At 39.0% G+C, this 21,793-nt stretch overlaps 1 protein-coding gene across 1 annotated transcript; it reads right to left on the bottom strand.

The window, feature by feature from the left end:
• Positions 1–7,279: 7,279 nt before the first annotated feature.
• LOC117433344 (protein LSM12 homolog A) lies at positions 7,280–20,994 on the bottom strand. Its single transcript, XM_034055507.3, has 5 exons — positions 20,830–20,994; positions 14,621–14,754; positions 12,803–12,912; positions 8,780–8,909; positions 7,280–8,457 (listed from the first exon to the last, which is right to left on the bottom strand). Exons 1-5 carry the CDS (start codon positions 20,954–20,956, stop codon positions 8,365–8,367), a joined length of 594 nt encoding a protein of 197 aa, XP_033911398.1. The 5' UTR covers positions 20,957–20,994; the 3' UTR covers positions 7,280–8,364.
• Between the last annotated feature and the right edge of the window lie 799 nt (positions 20,995–21,793).

The raw sequence follows: 21,793 nt of genomic DNA, 5'->3' as shown, positions 1-21,793 counted from the left end.
CACCTGGCCCTTTCCATTGACAACCAACACTCTTTTCTAATGAGCTTCTTTTGGCATAATTATTATTATTATTTGTTTATTTAGCAGACGCCTTTATCCAAGGCGACTTACAGAGACTAGGGTGTGTGAACTATGCATCAGCTGCAGAGTCACTTACAATTATGTCTCACCCAAAAGACTGAGCACAAGGAGGTTAAGTGACTTGCTCAGGCTCACGCAGTGAGTCAGTGGCTGAGGTGGGATTTGAACCGGGGACCTCCAGGTTACAAGCCCTATTCTTTAACCACTGGACCACACAGCCTCCTAATTGTTTAGGGTAGTGCTGCACTGACATATATTCTAAAAAAAATAAGGTTTTACAGGGTTTTTATCTGTAGATCTTAATCTGCTTGACCTTAAAAACAGATTCAAAATAAGAACTGATGTTTTGTTTATGCAATGGATGCTTTGTTACAAATTTAGAACAAAATACTCAATGTCCTGGATTAAAACACGTACAAAGTATTATGTAAACTAGCAAATGCGTGGAAACCACTAAGCTGGATATAGATTTCAATAGTTTAGTGTTATAAATGTACAGTAAAAGGGTAAAGTCCCATAACTAGGTGGCTCCCAAACGTGTTTTTTTAAGAGGCCCACCTGTTCAGCTGCATTAGGCACTGCGGCCCACAATTAGCACTTAAAAGAACAATGACAAATTTAAAAAAAGTTACACTGTGAATAAGCATAATCTAAATAGTTTTCATTTGAATCTTATTTTATCTTAATTAGCATTTTATTGATGCTTTTCATATATATATATATATATATATATATATAAAATGTTGTCTTCCGCCAGCTCATGCAGGACTGTGTCGTGACCTACAGAGAACTTCTGCCCTAGCCACTTAAGCCTTGAAATCAAGATATCGGCAATTCTGCTTCAATTAAAGCATTGAGGTTTACAGGTTCCTTCTAAATGAAACAGGTATTCAAAGTGAAACAGAAATCCTCTACTGGTCCGATTAATTGATCAAATGTCATGTTTATCAAGGATCCAGGGGTAGGGTTTCCAACCTTTCCGCATGTCAGTCTGCAGACAATGGAAAATCTCCCTAATTACGATCAATTATTAAAAAACAAAGAAAGAAGACCAAATCTCTTTTGTCCAAGAAACAAAACAGCCCTTGTTTAGAAAGGATTAGTCAGGATGAATTGTCATATTAAACGGGAGACAATTTATGGAAAAAGCAAGTGCACGACAAGGTTATGTCCAGTTGCTTCAAAAAAGGAAACAGGTAAGCCCTGTGAGCTAAATATACAGAGAACACCACCCAAGCTTCACCTCATTCAAGTTGGCTGGCCTCCACATGCAAGGACCATCGTGCCATTTCCTATCACTAGGGGTCTACCTAAATCGCTATTTCACGGATATCGGAAAATTGAGGGGTCACTGCGAAATTCACCTCTTTTGGGGGCTAATGCATACCAGACAAGTACAGAGAAAAAAAAAAACTTGTTTAAATTAACTACTGCACAATGCAAGCGATGCAAACTACGTATCTTCCTTCTGTAGATAGGCTTTTTTTATTCCTTCACTGTCCCGTGTGCATTGCACTTAGGAGAAAATAAGTATATAAAAAAAAGGAAACGTCCTTAGACAAATAACATTTACAAAAAAAAAAAAAAAAAAAACTACTACAAAGCGGTTAATGTTCTTGTTTACTGTTCAAATACACAATTATATTTTAATCAGCCTATCAGTGCGTCTGTACTGGCTTTTCTGTGACCTGTACTGCACAGTAGGGGGTGGGACAAAGTCAGTGATGCATTGTTTTGATTTAGGTTGCTAAAATCTAGGTTTTCAGCATTGGAGGTAAAATGCCAGAAATGGACGACAAAGCAAAAAAAAGCAAAGTATATTTCGGCTTATGATTGTGTCAAGATATTTCCCAAAGAAACTGTCCATGCAGTTGGAGGTAATTGTTTTGCACACCTTGTAATGTGTCTTTAGAGAAAATACAATCGACCGCTATTTAGCTTCAGAATTTCACATTAAACAAAAGGCTACTACAGAGGCTGCTGAACAGAACATAAAATAAACAGCTTTCAGAAAACTGGAAAGTCAGTGCAGACAAAAAGTATTCCTGTCTATTGTACCCAAGTTAAATCAGTACTACACATACAATCTAGCACAGCCACCTCACTTCAACAACCTGCTGCTTACTTTTTAAATACAAGTTAGAGTTTTAGACTCTAATAGGCACGTTTTCTTTGTTTTGACTCGGTACTAATAACATAAATTATTGGAGGGGACAAATAACATGACAACGAACATGCTGCATATATTGCCTTTATTAAAGTATGCCAGATGCTCTTGGGTAACCAAGTTTTGGGACTGTTTCTAATTGATTCCCACATCTGTATAACTTGGCAAAGCTTTGCCTTACACTTCCAACCAATTCAGTGGATGCAGAACGTGCAGTCTCAACGTATGGGCAAGTCCACACCAGACAGAGAATGTCGACAGCAAATGCTTGGGGGGATGTTGCATGCTTGCCTTTAAGAAATCACAGCACTTTGTTTTAGTAAGGAAGCTATTTTTAGGCTTTTATAGTGCTCTACTTAGGTTTATTTAATGTTTAAAACAGGTCAGCAAAATCCTAATTTTATTCCATAACCTACCTGCGAAAATAGTCTGCAAGCATTTTACCTTAACCAGAGTCGATTTAACATGATCCACATGGCTCAGACTGCTGTCACCTTCATTGTTTTAAGTACTATACAAATCACAACAAGGTTCTTCTAAAAACAGTGGGTTAGGGGCAGGGCAAATTAATATGTTCATCCACACTAATGCAATTTAGGAACACGACACCATGCCCATCTCATCAGAACAATGTAAAATTTAGAGCCCCAAATCCTGGTTGACATTTGCACTATTTTAGCTAGTGAAGCTGCAAGTGTCTTTTAATAAAGACTTGCTGCAGAAGCTGGTTCACCTTTTACTGGAAATACCAGAGTATAATTTTCAGAAATTAACTTAATATTGTCATCTCCTTTTCCCACCACCCAAATATATTCAGACCCCACGCTGCCAATGCTGTATTTCAGCTAGATCTCAATTCTAGACATTCAAGTTGTCTGCAAAGACCTCTCAAACAAAGCAATTTCATTTTAAATCGCGCATTTCTATATTTGCTAATATCTTTCTCAGCTTGCCCCAGCAAGAGAGTCTTTTAATTTCCTAATTCTACTAAAACCTTTGGACCATAGTTGACTCCATAAATGCCCAAATATCAGGTCTTCTTCACACATATCTGGAAAAAAGTCACGTGCACTGCTGGCATTATAAAGGGCAGCAGTGTGGAGTAGTGGTTAGGGCTCTGGCCTTTTGACCGGTGGGTCGTGGGTTCAATCCCACGTGGGGGAACACTGCTGCTGTACCCTTGAGCAAGGTACTTTACCTAGATTGCTCCAGTAAAAAGCCAACTGTATAAATGGGTAATTGTATGTAAAAAAATTGTGATATCTGTATAATGTGAAATAATGTATAATGTGATATCTTGTAACAATTGTAAGTCGCCCTGGATAAGGGCATCTGCCAAGAAATAAATAATAATATGCCAAGTTTACATCTGCACCACAAAAGCAGTCAGTAAAAATCAAACCTTGTTGCAATACAAAACTGGTGCTAATAGTAGGCGATAACGTAAAAATATCAGGTAACTTCTTCAATTAGAACAAGCCGCGACAGTATTCTACCAGTGAGTTGTAATCCTATCTGGTGAAAGAGTTCCATTTCACCCCAGTTTGATAAGAGTCTGGTGCCAATGGAAACAAACGTGACTAATTTCAAGTCTGTCCTACTGGCAGGTGGAAAGACAGCATTTTAAATCCAGTATCAGATCATTGGAACCTCATTTTCAGCAGAGAAAAAAAAATTCACACACACACACACACACACCAGCTTTTAGAAGCTAAATGCTTAAACTTGTGCTGGGTTTTCATATATAAAAAGCTTGGTTACTAAAAAAAGCTGAACACCAATACACTATATATATATATATATATATAGTACTGTGCAAAAGTTTTAGGCAGGTGTGAAAAAATGCTGTAAAGTAAGAATGCTTTCAAAAATAGACACGTTAATAGTTTATATTTATCAATTAACAAAATGCAAAGTGAGTGAACAGAAGAAAAATCTACATCAAATCAATATTTGGTGTGACCACCCTTTGCCTTCAAAACAGCATCAATTCTTCTAGGTACACTTGCACACAGTTTTTGAAGGAACTCGGCAGGTAGGTTGGCCCAAACATCTTGGAGAACTAACCACAGTTCTTCTGTGGATTTAGGCAGCCTCAGTTGCTTCTTTCTCTTCATGTAATCCCAGACAGACTCGATGATGTTGAGATCAGGGCTCTGTGGGGGCCATACCATCACTTCCAGAACTCCTTGTTCTTCTTTACGCTGAAGATAGTTCTTAATGACTTTCGCTGTATGTTTGGGGTCATTGTCATGCTGCAGAATAAATTTGGGGCCAATCAGATGCCTCCCTGATGGTATTGCATGATGGATAAGTATCTACCTGTACTTCTCAGCATTGAGGAGACCATTAATTCTGACCAAATCCCCAACTCCATTTGCAGAAATGCAGCCCCAAACTTGCAAGGAACCTCCACCATGCTTCACTGTTGCCTGCAGACACTCATCCGTGTACCGCTCTCCAGCCCTTCGGCAAACAAACTGCCTTCTGCTACAGCCAAATATTTCAAATTTTGACTCATCAGTCCAGAGCACCTGCTGCCATTTTTCTGCACCCCACTTCCTGTGTTTTCATGCATAGTTGAGTCGCTTGGCCTTGTTTCCATGTCGGAGGTATGGCTTTTTTGCCGCAAGTCTTCCATGAAGGCCACTTCTGACCAGACTTCTCCGGACAGTAGATGGGTGTACCAGGGTCCCACTGTTTTCTGCCAATTCTGAGCTGATGGCACTGCTGGACATCTTCCTATTGCGAAGGGAACGAAGCATGATGTGTCTTTCATCTGCTGCATTAAGTTTCCTTGGCCGACCACTGCGTCTACGGTCCTCAACATTGACCGTTTCTTTGTGCTTCTTCAAAAGAGCTTGGACAGCACATCTGGAAACCCGTCTGCCTTGAAATTTCTGCCTGGGAGAGACCTTGCTGATGCAATACAACTACCTTGTGTCTTGTTGCTGTGCTCAGTCTTGCCATGGTGTATGACTTTTGACAGTAAAGTGTCTTCAGCAACCTCACCTTGTTAGCTGAGTTTGGCTGTTCCTCACACAGTTTTATTCCTCCTACACAGCTGTTTCTGTTTCAGTTAATGATTGTGTTTCAACCTACATATTGAATTGATGATCATTAGCACCTGTTTGGTATAATTGTTTAATCATACACCTGACTATATGCCTACAAAATCCCTGACTTTGTGCAAGTGTACCTAGAATTGATGCTGTTTTGAAGGCAAAGGGTGGTCACACCAAATATGGATTTGATTTAGATTTTTCTTCCGTTCACTCACTTTGCATTTAGTTAATTGATAAATATAATCTATTAACATGTCTATTTTTGAAAGCATTCTTACTTTACAGCATTTTTTCACACCTGCCTAAAACTTTTGCACAGTACTGTATAAAGTCGCATGGTTTACTTCATTTTTGTTATACCTCTCAATTTGTTTCAGTCTAATTCTCACCAGACAAAATAAAAATCAAATAAACTCAAATCAAATAAATTAAACCGATTTAGCTGGATCTTTGAAGTCTAAAATGGTTTAACCTCTTTATACCCCCGTGGAGATTTTTAAACAAAAGGCAATTGGCAGTTATGACTGTAGGCATAGACCTCTTTTTAAGCAGCAAGACTCCAGATTTGCACAAACTACAAATCAACTTCATACAGGTTCTCATTTAAATAATTACTGTACTGTAATTTAAGCCTCCCTGACTTGCTAATTCCTGAATTTACATTAAGACAGGAGAACTAAGTAATGCATTCTCCTTGAAACAGGGGTTCTGTCTGCAGTTAAAATAATAAGAATGTATCAGCAATGGGGGGGGGGGGGGGGGGGGGGGTTACTTCTAGAGTTGTTGTATATTGGTAAATCTTTGTATGTAAAACAAGAATATAGAAGTAGAAAAGTTAAAAAGGGGGGTGAGGGCTCCCGAGTGGCACATCCAGTAAAAGCACTCACTAGAGTGCAGGATGCGCTCTATAGCCTGGATGTCGTGAATTCGAGTCCAGGCTATTTCACAGCCGACCGTGGACGGGAGCGGCGCTCAATTGGCCGAGCGTCGCCCGGGGAGAGGGAGGGTTAGGTCGGCCAGGGTGTCCTCGGCTCACCGCGCACCAGCGACCCCTGTAGTCTGGCCGGGCGCCTGCGGGCTTGCCTGTAAGCTGCCCAGAGCTGCGTTGTCCTCCGACGCTGTAGCTCTTGAGGCGGCTGCACTGTGAGTTCGCAGTGTGTAAAGAAGCGGGCGGCTGACAGCACACGCTTCGGAGGACAGCGTGTGTTCATCTTCGCCCCTCCCGAGTCAGCGCAGGGGTGGTAGCGGTGAGCTGAGCCTAAAAAAAATAATAATTGGGCATTTCAAATTGGGGAGAAAATAATAAAAACTAATTGGCAACGACTAAATTTTAAAAAGAAAGAAAAAAAAAAAAAAAGGGGGCGAGATAGATCACATATAGGCATCAGGGCTACTCAATACTTTTATTACACATCTCATAGAAAAGTACTCCCATTGAATGAATAGAACATCCAGCTGTCCTTTCTCAAGCCAGCCTAGTTTAGCAGCAGGTCTATGCTGGAGGGAAAGATATATTGGTAGGTAGATGCAACACCCTATTACATAACCTAATGCCCATATGCAGCACTCCCACATTAAAGCAAACTCCTGTACTGTAATTAAAACATTCCAACAGAGAGGGGGGGGGGGGGGGGTACAGAAACTCCAGCTGTAATATACAGGAAGACAATGGCTGCAACCTCAGGAACGCTGCACTTTATAATACGCTGAACAATGACAGCCAGTTGAGAATATTCACAGAAATCAGTTTGCAAACTAGGCAGGAATGCATAGAGGACTTTGGACAGGGGAATAATTTACCAACCATTGTGGAGCAATTCAGGTTTTAAACAAAAGTGTTTAAATGGAGGAAGAAAGACATCCCTAAGACTGTATTGAAATGATAATGTTCCTGTATCCCAAGAGGTAGGACCTTGTATTTTTATTTTATTTTATTTTAATTAAAAAAAAAAACTTAGCACAACAGTGAAGATCTCAGGGTCTTTATTTTTTGGGAGAGAGGCGCAAGAGTTTATTTTTTATTTTTGGATGCCTTTGTGTTCTGGAACTAATTCTAAGGACTCAAAATCAGTTACGGAAGAGGAGCAATTGACAAGAGATCCATAAGGTAAAGATCAAGTGTCACACTCCAATGCTTCACAAGTAAAAGGAAAGCAAAGTACTCCCCGCACAGCAGCTGGTGTTCTAGAGAACACATTTTGGCAGGGCTAGAGAACCCCCAGAAGATTCACGATTTCTTAAAATCGGACAATTTTTAAAATATAGCAAAGACGACCATAAATAAAGCAATAAAATTAAACGCTCAAAAGAATTAAAAAAAGAGGCTGAGGTGTTTTACTTAAAAAGGAGATCTGTAACATTACCACTCCCGCCACATAGATTTTAGTCAAGAAAATTGTAAAAACATCAACTGCAATCCCTTTTTTCCCTTTTAAAAGTGCAGTTTTACAACTTCATTTCTCATTTCTTTTTTTTGACACCCTTTACTTAATGTTCTTTAAAAAAAAACAAAAAAAAGGAAAACACTTTGCTTCTTCCAAAAGCTATTAAAATTAGTCAGCATTTTTTGTTACTTTTATTTTAGAAAATGTCTCTTTTGTAAAGTGTGGTATTTCAAGTCACATTATGTTTTCATCATATGATAGAGGAGTAAAAAATATAAACCTGTTTAACATGGATACAGCAAGGAAAACAAATAAAAATGAATTTAAATAAGAGCCTGAAAATACCTAACAATTTTTTTGGAGGAGAAAAAAAAAAAAAAAAAAAAAAGGGAGATGAGATGAACAAAAGCAGAATGGGGGGGGGGGGGGGGGGAGGAGGATAAGAAAGTGAGTTTAGTAAAACTGTATGGTCTTTTCTTTAAATTATTTTTCATTAAAAAGCCTAATTTGAGAATTCTGTCAGCTTTCTTTTCTTAAATGGTTTAGGTCTCCCAGACACAATGAACTGATGGAACTAACCCCTCCCCCTGCCAGAGAGACAGGGGGAGAGACATGGCCCCTCTGTCTGGCAATGGAAAGAAACACCTCGTCCTGAGGATTCACTGGCTCAAGACGACAAAGCGGACTCCTTCTGTGTTTGCTGTGCTTGTGAACGTTGCATTACCTTCTGAGTTTCCACATCTTTAAAATGTTTCTCAACCTGCAAGCCAAACAGAAAGCAAAATGATCAGTAGAGCACAGAGAACGCCACTCCACCTTGGAAGCAGGGGAGATTCAAGCAACTTAGCCCCTGCTCAAAAACAGGGCAAACGATAGATTTTAACTATTGAGAAGACGATGCGATTCTATTGACGTTATGACAGGTGTAGATGGTACAAAACTCCCCTTCAGCTGTCACATTTCCCCACCCTTAACAAAAACTGTCCAAATCCAATACCTATCAAGGTATCCAGCTTCCTCGGGGAATTCACCCGATGTTGCATTTCTCTACTTTCTGCTCCCATGCCCTAGGTCATACTTACAATTTTGCGTACATGGCTTAACGCACTTCCCCCCTCTTTGCCTTTACAGTTGTCGACCTGGTAAGGCGGTGCGATTACAACATCATCCATCACAATGATATTCTTCTCCTGCCATTTACAGTCTTTGATGCTGGAACACAAGAAACCGTTTTTTAAACCACTGTTGTACAAAACTGTGCTTGACAGCAACAAACAATGCAATTATTACCAAGGTACATTAATGCATACTTAAGCCACATGAACACCAAGCACCAGATTTACTTAAAGCAAAATATCTTGGCAGTCTTCTCACAGATCCAGCTAAGGCTAAATCAAGGGTACCCCAAATGACATGAGTTGACACTGCAAGGTAGTTGTGCACAGATGGCAAACCCAGAATAATCTCCTGCTCTAGACCTAGAAAACCATGTGGAATCATCATGCAGAACGGGGTTTTAGGTCAGTCTGGGCCAGCAAGTTAACAGTGCTTATATGTTCCAGTGAATAGTATTCAAAAGGTCTTTTCTTCCTGTAAAATAGCGGCAATTTCCACAATTCATTACGTATGCAAGTTGAGTAAAACATTCCTTCTCCGAGGGCATTTTGTTTCCAGACTTGTTTCCATGGATACCATGAATTGCGATGGACCAATCAGTTTCAAGCTTACAAAACACAGTAAATTTCAAAATAAGCAAACGTCGATTTACACTCTCTCCCCCTTGAAAGAAAGTCTAGTACATATATCAAGTTAGAAGTATATGAAATGAGAACTACTTCAAATGGAAAAGAGTAAGAGTAAATGTTGAAATGGAAAAACACTACAAATTACATAGACAAATGGTTTTGGATATTTCTTATTGATTTCATTAAAACAGATTAGCACAAACCAAAATACACTATAGGAAATCTGGAGCAGCTTCCCTTTTTGGCTTGTGCTTGCAGTCTACCACAACACACAGCTTACTAGAAATCACATTAATGTTTATGTAGTGCCCTGGACAATGGTAGAAGTTATTAACATAGATTGTATACACTATTTAAGACTTTCAATCTAATACTGTTGTAGCTCAATTTTGCCAGAACGTGTCACCACGAGAGCCACTCGGATCGATGAGCCAACTATACAGCTGGTGAGTGCGTAGGAGATGGAGTATAAAGTTTCAAAGTGAAAGCAAACACATAGTTAACCAGGGCTCGCAAAATCGCTAGCCCGGCGTTCTGGGACAACCAAAAAAATCTGTCGGACAACGTGTTTTTTTTTTTTAGCTGCTAGCCCGACGGGCAATCCGAAGCCAGAGAAAATCCAGTTCAGACGACAATGGCAAAAATTGGTTTTTTAAGGGCGACAGATGGAGCTCTTGATAATGTAGGAACTGATCAGGAAGTGTGGCGGAAGAAAGCTGTCTGAGCAAACTTTGATGGAGCTGCCGTTATGATGGGACAGAAAACAGAGGTGGTTGCACATTTAAAAGAGTGGGTACCACAGTCGTAATACAATTAACATCACAAGGGCTAATCATTTGGTAAAGAGCACAATGTCAGACCTGCTTCGGCTGAAGATGGCACCTGGAGATTATCAGAAATCCCTCGCTGGCAATCTTACAGAAGGTAAATATATATACACTCACTGTTATTAAACACTAGAGGTCAGCACGGGTAGTAAATCTGGAACTGGTAATGAAAATAAATATGCATAATAAAGTTTTAAGTGCATGGTACATATTTAAATAGTTCTTGTTGTTTCTAAACATGGCATACAAGCACAGAAGCAGCATGTGTAATTTCTTTACAAAAGCAGGAGAGAATGCAATTTGCAGTCTGGAGTTTTATTTATTTGGATTGTTTTGCAACATATGGTAACTTGTTTTGGGTTACTTATTTAGCCTATGATACTTAATTTTATTTTACTGCACTTTTTTTTTTTCAAATGTAATTTTTAATTTCATTAAAATTTACAGTAATTTGTGTTTTAGGTGATCAGGGTGAAGCGATATACAAAAGGTGTCCAGCTGACCAAGGATAAACGACTGCACAGACGAGTCTCTGAGAATGCTCCCGATGCAAGTCAGACTTCACTGAAATAATTGATAACGCAGTGAAGTACATGGATGAGAGATTCCAGAGCTTCTCCCAAAGGCCCCTGTCTAGCTTCAGCGTGTTCGACATCTCTGCTGCCACATAACCGAGAGAAGCTGGCTACCTCTGGCTATGACGAGATAGTTGAACTATCAAAGCACTTTGAAAAAGCCCTGACAAAGGACGAGTCTGACCGAATCCCACAAGAATGGACCCATCTCAAAATCTGGTTGGCTGCTCATAGGACAGAAGCTTCATCACTTGTACACAGATCTGTTGCAGGACAACCCTAGCCACCTGTCTCACATTCTGGTTCTAGAGAATTTACTCCTTACACTCAACCCTTCAACAGCCATCTGTGAGAGGATTTTCCTGCATGAACACAGTGAAAACATGCTGTCGTACATTTCTGAAAGCTGAGACATTAGATGACTTGCTGTTGCTTCCACAAATGGTTGTGATGTTAACAGCTTCTCTCCAGGCAAAGCTGTTAAACACTGGTTCTTCTCTGGCAAATGGAGCAGGCATCTGACCCATAAAACTCCAGTTCGGAGTCGCAAAACTAGGGTTGACAGCCAGAGTGAGGATGAATCTGTGGACGAGGCTCAGCCCTCAACATCAGGGTGTGAGGAATGTCATCAGCTCATTCTGTATCTAGTTAAGATATCACATAGAATGACAGCATGGCTTGACTACAAGCTCACAGCACAAAGCTATGATCACTATAGTGTTTATTGTGTTGATGACAAAGAATAATCTTTTTCAGACCATTAATGTGCATTTTAGAACCTTTGTGCAGAAACTGTGACTTGAGACACAACGATTTGTGGAAATACTATTAAAATGTGTATATATTTCACGTTTCAAAAAATAAATCATTTGGTTTGTCTTTGTTTCACAATGTCAGTGACTTTGTACAAATCACAGTCCACATGGTCAATTATGGGCAACTTGAAATTTTTTTGGACAACCAAATGTCTACAATGGCCTGCCCAATGAACATACATTTCCATTTCACTTGAACTTCGTAAGGGAATTTAGATAGTCTTCTAAAAATAACAAACCTTTGTCTTTAGTCATCTTAAGAACCATGCCTACTTAAACCTAGATACCAGTAGATAACCAAGGTATGTTTATGCGTATTTGTACGTGCGTGTTTGTGTGCGGGTGTACTTTTTATCTGCATTTTGTTTGTAAACTGTCAATATTACTTGACCACAGTTTTACAGCAGCTGATTAAGATCTGACCGGTACATCTTGTAGCTCATATAGGGATATTTTTCATTTAATAAAGATTGAATCAGCAAAACAAGGCACATAAATAAAAGTCATATTCATTAATTGCGCAATGCGAATATCGTTTTCTGAATTAATTGTACATGCTAGGTTTCAGATCGATCTTCTAAGTCAACGCATAAGACATTTTACAATGCTATAACATATACTCACTGTATTTCGTACACAGAGTAAAAAAAGACGACCATGCATAGAAAACGTAGGTTGTTTGCTTAAAAAAAAAAAAAAAGTTATACAATTTCGTAACTCTGCTGTACAGTTACTGACTCGGGTACAGTTTATGATTTTACAGTTCGGCCTTCAACACCAACATCGCTGGGTAAGCTCGAAACCGATTGGTCCATCGCGATTCACAGTGTCCATGGAAACATAAGCCCGGAAACTAAATTCCCTCCGAGAAGAATGTTTTACTCGACTTACATAAGTAATGAATTGTGGAAATTGCTGCTACTTTACTGGAAGAAAATAAACATTTTGAATACTATTCACTGGAACACACAGGCACTGTGAAAAATTTAGCCAGCTGGCAATGAGAAGGCTGAGGACTACATAACTTTTAGCAGAAGCAGCAAAAAGAAGAATGTTTTGTTTACTGGATTTAATTTACCATGACTTGAAGACAACTTTTGTTGAAGGCCAACATCTAAAGGTTAATATGTTCACTTTACTTACGTTTTATGTATAGTCTGAAAAAGCTGCTGGCCCTCCACGGAGACTCCAGCACTAATTGCATACGCTTGGGATAACTTGTCTTCCTTTTCCGCCCGTGCTCGGATGGCAAGCTGGAGAGAGAGAGAGAGAGAGAGAGAGAGAGAGAGAGAGAGAGAGAGAGAGAGAGATTTCACACAAACTCAGCACAAGTCACAACACTTAAAACAGGAACTGAAAATGTGAGTTTTACTGGATGAGAAAATGTACCGTTTATGTACCAACATATTCAAGATCTATTACCAGGTGGAAATATTTATAGATCGAAACAGTATACTCTGTAATCCAGTTTTAAAACAAAGTTCCTGGAATAAATAATAACTAGCTCAAGTATTTTTTCAGTGACTTTAAATGTTAAATAGCATAGCCAATTATACAGAACAAAAACTACAAATATGTCAAATATTGTACTTCTATTGTGACCTTACTGTATGGATAGACTCCTACTGACTGGCAGAGAGGACTGTCATATTCTAGCAGAGGACATACACAGCCTCTCTACCATCTGCATTAACAAAAGAGTAGGAGATCCATCTAGAGCAGGGGTCGGCAACCTTTTTGTGCGAGAGCCAAACTAAATGGAAATTTAGGAGCACGTGATCTGCACAGAGCCAACCACACACACAATCCATGTACTTGAAAGTGATTTTTTTTTTCCTTCTTTCATGGTGACGAATCATATACCTGAACAAAGTGCTGTGTCTGCGAAAGTCCACAAAACGAGACTTGAATGACATTAGCTGATCAGATGTAAATGCCAAAAGCAGCTGCAGATCTAGATTGTTGCTGGGACCCTCTACCATGCGTGAATCTCAAAACATTCGTAACATCTCAAAGCGAGTCAGTCAGTCTGCCAGCCTCGGTATCTCTGATGAACTGATTCAATTTGGATTCAAATGCAAAAATTGCCTGCTGTAGAGACAGGGTGGTGTTTCCATGAAGTTAAACATTAAGTTGAAACCAGCCAGCCAGCCTGAAAGTTCAGGATGTTCAACACCTCTCATTTCTAGGAATGTCTTTACTTCTTTCAAACAGGCAGCAAAGCGAGCTAAAACTTTGCCACAGCATGTTTTGTCATGAGATGTCTTTGTAAATTAGTTTGAAGCCAGTCGTTCACTGCATACGAGAAAGTGGAAATCCTGACTTCTCCACAAAGGCGTACATATCAGTCAATAAAAATAGTAAACACAAAAAAAAAAAAAAAATGGTATTCCTCATCCGACTTTTTTTGCCATTTTTTAAATGAAACTAAAGAGCTCTACACTACGGACCTGAAAAAACGCAGTAAAAGCGAGGTTATAGATTGTGACTCATGTGCATATTGCTTATTGACAAATATCTCAACCAATCAAAACACGATGAAACAGACTCCAGGAATACAACACCACAGACTCCAGGAATACAACACCAATAACAGCAGGTGGATGTAGAAATAAATAAATAAATAAAACAATAAATGTGGGATCTCACGTCTCGAGTTGTTCATTTGTAGACGTGCGATGATGGCTATAGTATGTTGACATTTTTTTTTTTTTGCGTGTGTGTCCGTAGCTTGCTGACCCGAGTTAGAGGCTTTGAGTGGTACTTAATAAGTAAACTACTTATTCCAGAGGAGTTAAGGGAGTACATTTAGACATTACATCCCCCAGGTAACAGATTGAATATTTTGTTACTAGAGCTGCCTATATACATTAGAATAAACTGTGAAGGAGCAAGATATTAGTTTAGTAGCTTTTCCAAGGTCACATTCAAACACAAAAGGACCACATCTGAACCACCTACCTTGTTAACATTCAGTGATGCTAGAGGAGGAGGAGTTTCAGTGCGGTCGTTGATTATATCCACATTCGAAACGTAAGCTAAATTAATCAGGACAACGTCACTGAGGTTGGGCTTTCCACTGGAGGAGGGGCATTCTGCAAGAGGGATCAGTCAAGGGAATAAACTGAAAAAACACTGAATTTTAACCTGAAAAATCACTAGGCAGTTAAATGCAAGCCACTGTTTGTAAACTCTTCACACCCTTAGACAAACTAAATGATGGTAGATCACAGCTTATGACTCACAGCAAAAAAACAAAATGCTGGAACAGTGTAATTTTTTTTAACAAAGTTTCTGTGTGCGTATGCACCAGACCGTCTAAATCAATCACGTCAGGGTTACCAAAATATATTCCAGTACCACCAGAAGTACATTCAGCTGCAAGTTGCATGGTTTCATTAAATTGTAAAGCAAAACCGTAAAAGCAGGGGTAAAATGATTCACTGTACTATACACTGATACTCTTTATAGGACATATTGTATCATAGCAAATTGTGATGCCAGATCAAAAGCTTGTAGCTGTAGTCATTCATCCACTAAACAAATCAGGACTGAGGAGAGGGGGCATTCATAAAATCTATCTCATCTCACCCTCGTCCTGTCTAAGCTCGAAGCCTCTACACCAGAGCTCCAGATAAGGTTTTGGATCTGGGAGTAACTTACCCTCTAATTTTAACACAGAGTAAAATGTATTTCCAGGGGGTAAAATGCAACATTACCTTGAAGTTGTGAGTAATCTTGATAAATACTGCACAACCTTTAAATGGTAATGGGGTAGGCATTAAAAAAGAGCCTTCCGTTTTAACTGCAATGCTAATTTGAACTACCGTACAACCACGCATGCGTCCTTCAAGGTTCTTTATCGGCTCTGCAAATTAAATACGTTACTTATATTTTAACATTAAATTTTTAAACTCGGTGAACATGTTAACTTCAATATAAAAAAAATACTGAGATGCATTAATAAGTTATGAAACAGTTTAATATTATAGGGACCTTTTTTAATGATTGCCTCGGATGATGGCTCCAGTTGGATTTGTAGCTGGACTGGGGTTTCACGTTTCAACCTGTGTAGCTTCAGATTTCTTATTCTGTGATTGGCTGCAAAGACAACAGGACTAACCAGAGATTGGATAATGTTTGTTGAGGTTTTTTTTGTAGTAGTAGTAGTAGTTGTTTTCAGGAAAGCTGTGCAGCAAAATTGCTAAGCGTATTTTTCTGCATTAAATTTGGTGTGTATTTCTGTTTTCTTGATGCAGGTAAGCAGCTTATCTGGACCGCTGCCCTACACCTTAAATCTACCAACTTGACTCTGTGCCACCTATCTCTTATTTATCATTGCTCTCGTGGCTGGGATAACATTCAGGATACCGGGCACTCCTAAAGCTTCCTTGATACGACTGCCAAGTGGCAATGAGGGAATATCTGATAGGAAACTGATGAGTGACCAAGAGTCAAACAAGTTTGGAATTCACCTCAACCATATACTCTACCTTTGTTTTAACAAAAACCCTGTCATTTTACACTGCATTCGAAAGAAAAGTGGAACACTCAAAGTACACACCAACACCTGCATAGCAGAAAATGACAAAATAATTACCTACAGTCATTACCTTAGACTGACAACATCTCCACTGAGAAAGATGGCTGGCACAACCTACTTACATTTAACGGATTTCTCCAAAAACCAGTTAAAACGTAAAATTGTATCCAAATCGGAACTCTTCTACTCAAATAAAAAAAATAAAAAGACGAAAAACAGGAGAATAGGCCGATTAATACATGTCAGTGTCCGAATTTTGGTTCGCAGATTAACTTCAAAAGCAGTTGTGCACACGTTTATAAACACAGAATCATCAATGCCTATAATTATTCTGGTTTTCTATGACCTTGACTTCAAAGTTCTCTCACTATCCTTGTATGTCATGGAGTTTACCTGTGTGACAAGACCTCCATGACTAACATTTAGGCGAAGCATTGGGTGATCTTTGCCTGGACCCAGATTTACAGTTTGGTGGGGCTTCAGCATAAGAAGGTCAAATGATTGTCTCAGGTCACACAATAGAGAAAGCCAGGATGGCATTCGATCCCAGTAGCATTACTTGGCCCCAAGGCCTCAGCTCTGTTGGACCATACATACCCATTTCCTCAGAATTGCATCTCAAGGGCAATGCAAGTTATTTTAAGAAACCCTTAAATGGGACTGCTGCCAGTACTCTTACACTGCTGCTCAGGGTTTATAAATCACTTGTAATTGTAAATTGGGCCAGACTGCTCCAGGAGTGTCCATCCCCAATGTCCCACTTCAGAGATGTATTGTCAGAAAACCCCAAATTTGTAACTGTTACACAGACGTTGGAGAACCAAAACAGTATATACTCTCACCATCTCAGAATCAATTTCTATTTAACAAGTATAGACATAGTTAATCCTTCCTAATTGTTCAAAGGGGTTAGTTCCTGTAAGTGTTGGTTATACTTTAAAATCAATAAAAAAAAGCCAAACTAGCTTAAATAATTTTTCTATTATTAAATTACTTGAAAAATAATAGCGCACAAAGGGTTTGGTGTATTCAGACAGCTGACACTTAACTTTCACTGCACCATTGAATTTTCACATTGAGCAATCGGTGACTCACCAGGCAGTGACACTGCATATTGCAGCCTAACAGTTTTTCTTTCACTTTCCTTGCAAGAAACGGGTGCTTCCATAAGTTATGCATAGTTACTATGCCTACTAAAACATGGAAATGCTGGTGTTGGAAAGCAATCAGTCAAACTTGGTCCAATGATACGTGTACTGTCCCCTCAAAAAAATAAAAGCATCACCATAGCAGTGGTTCACAATTTGTGTTCCGCGGACCACTGGTGGTCTGCCGGCTCCCTTCAAGTGGTCCGTGAAATGTACATAATTACGGAAAGGATGCGGCAGTATAGTTTATAGATCCTGTTGCAAACCCAAAATTTGAGACCTTAAAAACAGAGCTACAGAAGCAGGAAAATGCATAGCCTACATGGACAATATCTCCAAGTTTTAAAAAGGGCTAAACTCATCATATATCATCATATATAGAGTGTGTAAAATGTACAGCTTGTAAAGTAAGGGATAGCAAATGACAGGGCATGTGTTGTGTTCCATTAACATACAGCTGTAGTTGGATTGGCTTCAGCCAACAAAGCCGTATGCTAATGCAACACAACACACAAGCCCTGGAGCGTTATCCCGCTTATAAAACAGATGCAATAAAAATAATAAAAAAGTGTTTATTTTTCAAAAATAAAATATTATACATCCTTCCACTTTGGAGATATAGTCCTTCAAACAAGGTTCTGTTTGTTGTAAACATTGGAGGTTTTCAACGTTTCCATGTATTGTAATTAATTAAAATGAATGAAGCCTCCGTGTTGGTATTTTTGTTGACAATTAAAAGATACAGAAGGAGGCAAAGACAAAGTTCACAATCCATGCATTATTACTGCTGACCCACAGCCAATACAAAAATACGTTATTGGCATTTTTAAATGCTTTGTCACTAACAGGCTATCATTGTGGTTTATACCAGCACTGTTTACGGAGCGAATGAGACCAGCGCGGACTCTAACATAACAAAACCGAGTTCTCTTGACCAGCAGAATAACACACTAAAGCATAGAATTATCGTAACAGAGCGTTTACATTTTCAAGACAAACTGTTTAAGTCGATTACCATTTCTTTATGTTTTATCAAATCAATAAAAACACCAGCTGCCCAATCATTTGTTTTCTTCGATTTCATGAAGTTGTTGACATGTTAATTCTTTGCGTCTCTTGGTTTTGCTTCTTGTAATTCTAGCCATTCTACTGTCAAATGATCAAATGTGACAAAAGCAATGTCACTCATTTTTTAAAACTTTAAAAGACCTCTCACAACATGTATCTTTATTGTGAGTTTAATATGTTGTGTATTGATAATTTATTAATTGAACTGCGCTTTGGCGAAAATAAGTTCCGCCATGCATTGTACTATTTAACTGCAGGGTTAAAAAAAATCTTAACATAACAGCCAATCAGCGTGCAGCATCCAGACATTCAGTTTTATAAATAAAGATTATAGCTAGAGATTTGTAGCTGTGCTGGTCATGGATGTATTGTAGCCAGTTCATATAAATACATTTATGCTGTAATTATCAATTTAAAAACATTAAAACACACAAAGGTAAGTCAGGTTATTCTTAGTATTATAGTGATTTTTTATACGCTTATTCTTTAGTCAACTATACTGTTTATTGTGTGGTCCCCCAACAAAAAAGTTTGAGAACCACCGACCTACAGTACAGTACACAGCTAAGTAGGGTTCAAGTGATTAGAGTAAGCTTTTTATATTTTTAAGTATATAAGTTCTGTTGATACAAATCACTAACGTAAACAGTAGGAAACAAGTTAACCCCTATTGTATAGCCGTGTTTTCTAAACACGAGACATACACTGTACAAGTTTAATTCTGTGTGACAACATAGGAGGCTGTGTGGTCCAGTGGTTAAAGAAAAGGGCTTGTAACCAGGTGGTCCCCAGTTCAAATCCCACCTCAGCCACTGACTCATTGTGTGACCCTGAGCAAGTCACTTAACCTCCTTGTGCTCCGTCTTTCAGGTGGGATGTTGTTGTAAGTGACTCTGCAGCTGATGCATAGTTCATACACCCTAGTCTCTGTAAGTCGCCTTGGATAAAGGCATCTGCTAAACAAACAAATAATAACATGGAGAAAGAAACACGTAGGCTTTGAAGCAACAGTACATACATTGAGAAAATGGGTCTGAAAAATTACACTACTGCAAGTACCGAAATTGAAAAAGTGTAAAACAGCGATCTTAGATCATTATACATGTGATGCAAGAGAGATACTGTGGCTGTGAAAATAGTCTGGGACTAAATCATATCCTGCAGACTGGTGATATATACTATACCTCGTTGGTCTCTATGAGTACAACAAATCACACTGCCCAGGCTTCAGACAGTTTAACCAGAAACAAACGTTGTGAAATAAATGTTGCGTCAGTGTCACTAACTCTGCAACGCCTTCACTTAACTATGCCAGTTTCTGCCGTGGTATTTTTATTATAAAAAAAAAAAAAAAAAAGTAAATACAAATATGAACGGCCTACCAATCCTAAAAAAATAATTATTAAAAACAAATAATCTATACCTACAATACAAAAAACACCATTGCCTATACTTTTTTTTCCAGCACAGCAAATTAAATAAAACCGACTGTTTTAACAAAATAAATTATATATATATATATATATATATATATATATATATATATATATATATATATATATATATATATATATATATATGAATGAAAAGCTACTGATGAACTACTGTACACGTAAAGGTTTAAAATCTGACAAAACAGAGCTGGCTGAAAAGATTTTGAATGCCACCACACAACCACGACTAGGACTGAATTGGGTGCTTACAGGCCGAAGGCAGCCATCCCATTGAAAAATGAAACCACAACATCGAATACTGTATTTGTATCTCTACGACCCTGACCGTCATGTACTACTGAAATACACCAAACTAATCACGTATATAGTGGGGGAAAAACAAAACAACACACATCAAATATCGTAGTTGATAATGCTCCAGAAATCCTCACACCCCTCTCTGTACGGCTGGGGCAACTGAATTTACGCACATTTTCATTTCGGCAAATCGCATGGGCAGAGTAGCTCTAATAGAAACAAAAACCTCTCTGTCTCAACAGGCCAAACGGGTTTGTCACGAGTACAAAATCTACGCTTTATCGGCGATTTTTGCATCTGTTTAAAATAAATTCTGTATAAAGAACACAGCCATGATGCTCCTTTGGAGCTGCCAGATAGTGTTCCCTCTACCCAAGGACTGTACTGGCAACCCATCAACTCCATTCAGAACAGCACGCAGGCCACCTAACCAGCCCCTACACCACGATACTGTGAACCTTGTGGGCACCGGGTCTGACTGTTTCAGATTAGCCCAATCTACATGGGGGCCACAGATTAGCAGTTGAGTCGCCACTCTCCAACTACGCATGCGTGCCCGCTGGATCACTATCTGGCAAGAGTGGTAACCGGTTACCCCCAGGCCCCTCGTACCCAGGGAGACCACCGGGTCGCCGCCACGACGACACTGTAAAAGGATACTCAAAGTCAGCATCTTGGACTGGTAGTCGAAGGCCACGACCTCCCCCTGGAGGCGCTGTCCCAAGCAGGTGAGGCAGGAGACCTGGCTGCCGACGCTGAAATACTCCCCCGGTCCAGGAGCCGCCATCTTGTCAGCCAGGAAACCGGAGCACCAGCCTTACGTAAGCCTACGCGACGCGTCACGGGCAATGGGGTGGGGCAACAGACGCTTTACGCCGTGACGTTTTCAAAATATAATGTGTGCAGTGTAGAGGTCGCGCAGGCAGGTTTTGAAAAAGAGGTTATAAAGCTTAAATTTAGTGATGCATATATTAGCTGTTGAACATTTTAATATTACAATGTTATGATTAATTTCTTTAACAACTATCTATTTATAAATATATTCAAATGGACAACCACCCCCAATTGTATCTTATTTAGTTCTCTCACTAAATTAAATCTAGCAGTATTCTCACCTTGGCTGTGACATTACCACCTTGGAAAAGTACCACAAAATGTATCGGGCCACATACACAGAGCTTATTTGCATTCCCTCCACTTGTTCCAGTTATGGTCAAATGCGTTTTACACACTAATGTTCTTTTTTTGGTTTATAGGTTTTTGTTTTAAATACTTAATTGTGTACTGCTACATTATCCAAGTTCCAGGAATGCATTATTAACTGTCACGCATGACCAATGTCAAACAATAGCTAAGTGATTGCTACAAAGATCTCTGAGTAATTCATCCAAATGAAATCGTAATGTGGAGAAATCTAGTTTATGTCTGGAGCAGTATATATATATATATATATATATATATATATATATATATATATATATATATATATATATATATATATAAAGGTTTCTGTATAGTACACAGCAGCCCCTCTCCTAGATTTTCTCAATGTGACGTAAATACTCACAATCAGATATCTACAGTGTTGCTATGGACAGCTGCGCTATAGCACAAGTGCCCGTAC

The sequence above is a fragment of the Acipenser ruthenus genome, chromosome 33, assembly GCF_902713425.1.
Source record: "Acipenser ruthenus chromosome 33, fAciRut3.2 maternal haplotype, whole genome shotgun sequence".
Lineage (NCBI taxonomy): Eukaryota > Metazoa > Chordata > Actinopteri > Acipenseriformes > Acipenseridae > Acipenser > Acipenser ruthenus.
The sequence above is the reverse complement of the archived record's forward strand: the minus strand, read 5'-3'. Positions and strand labels throughout refer to the sequence as shown.

Excerpts from the sequence above, each read along its gene's own strand:
- LOC117433344 (XM_034055507.3), bottom strand. The coding sequence starts at position 20,956 with ATGGCGGCTCCTGGACCGGGGGAGTATTTCAGCGTCGGCAGCCAGGTC. Across the intron at positions 14,755-20,829 it reads GTCCAAGATGCTGACTTTGA|AATGCCCCTCCTCCAGTGGA; the intron begins GTATCCTTTTAC and ends TCCCTCTTGCAG. Across the intron at positions 12,913-14,620 it reads CATCACTGAATGTTAACAAG|CTTGCCATCCGAGCACGGGC; the intron begins GTAGGTGGTTCA and ends CTCTCTCTCCAG.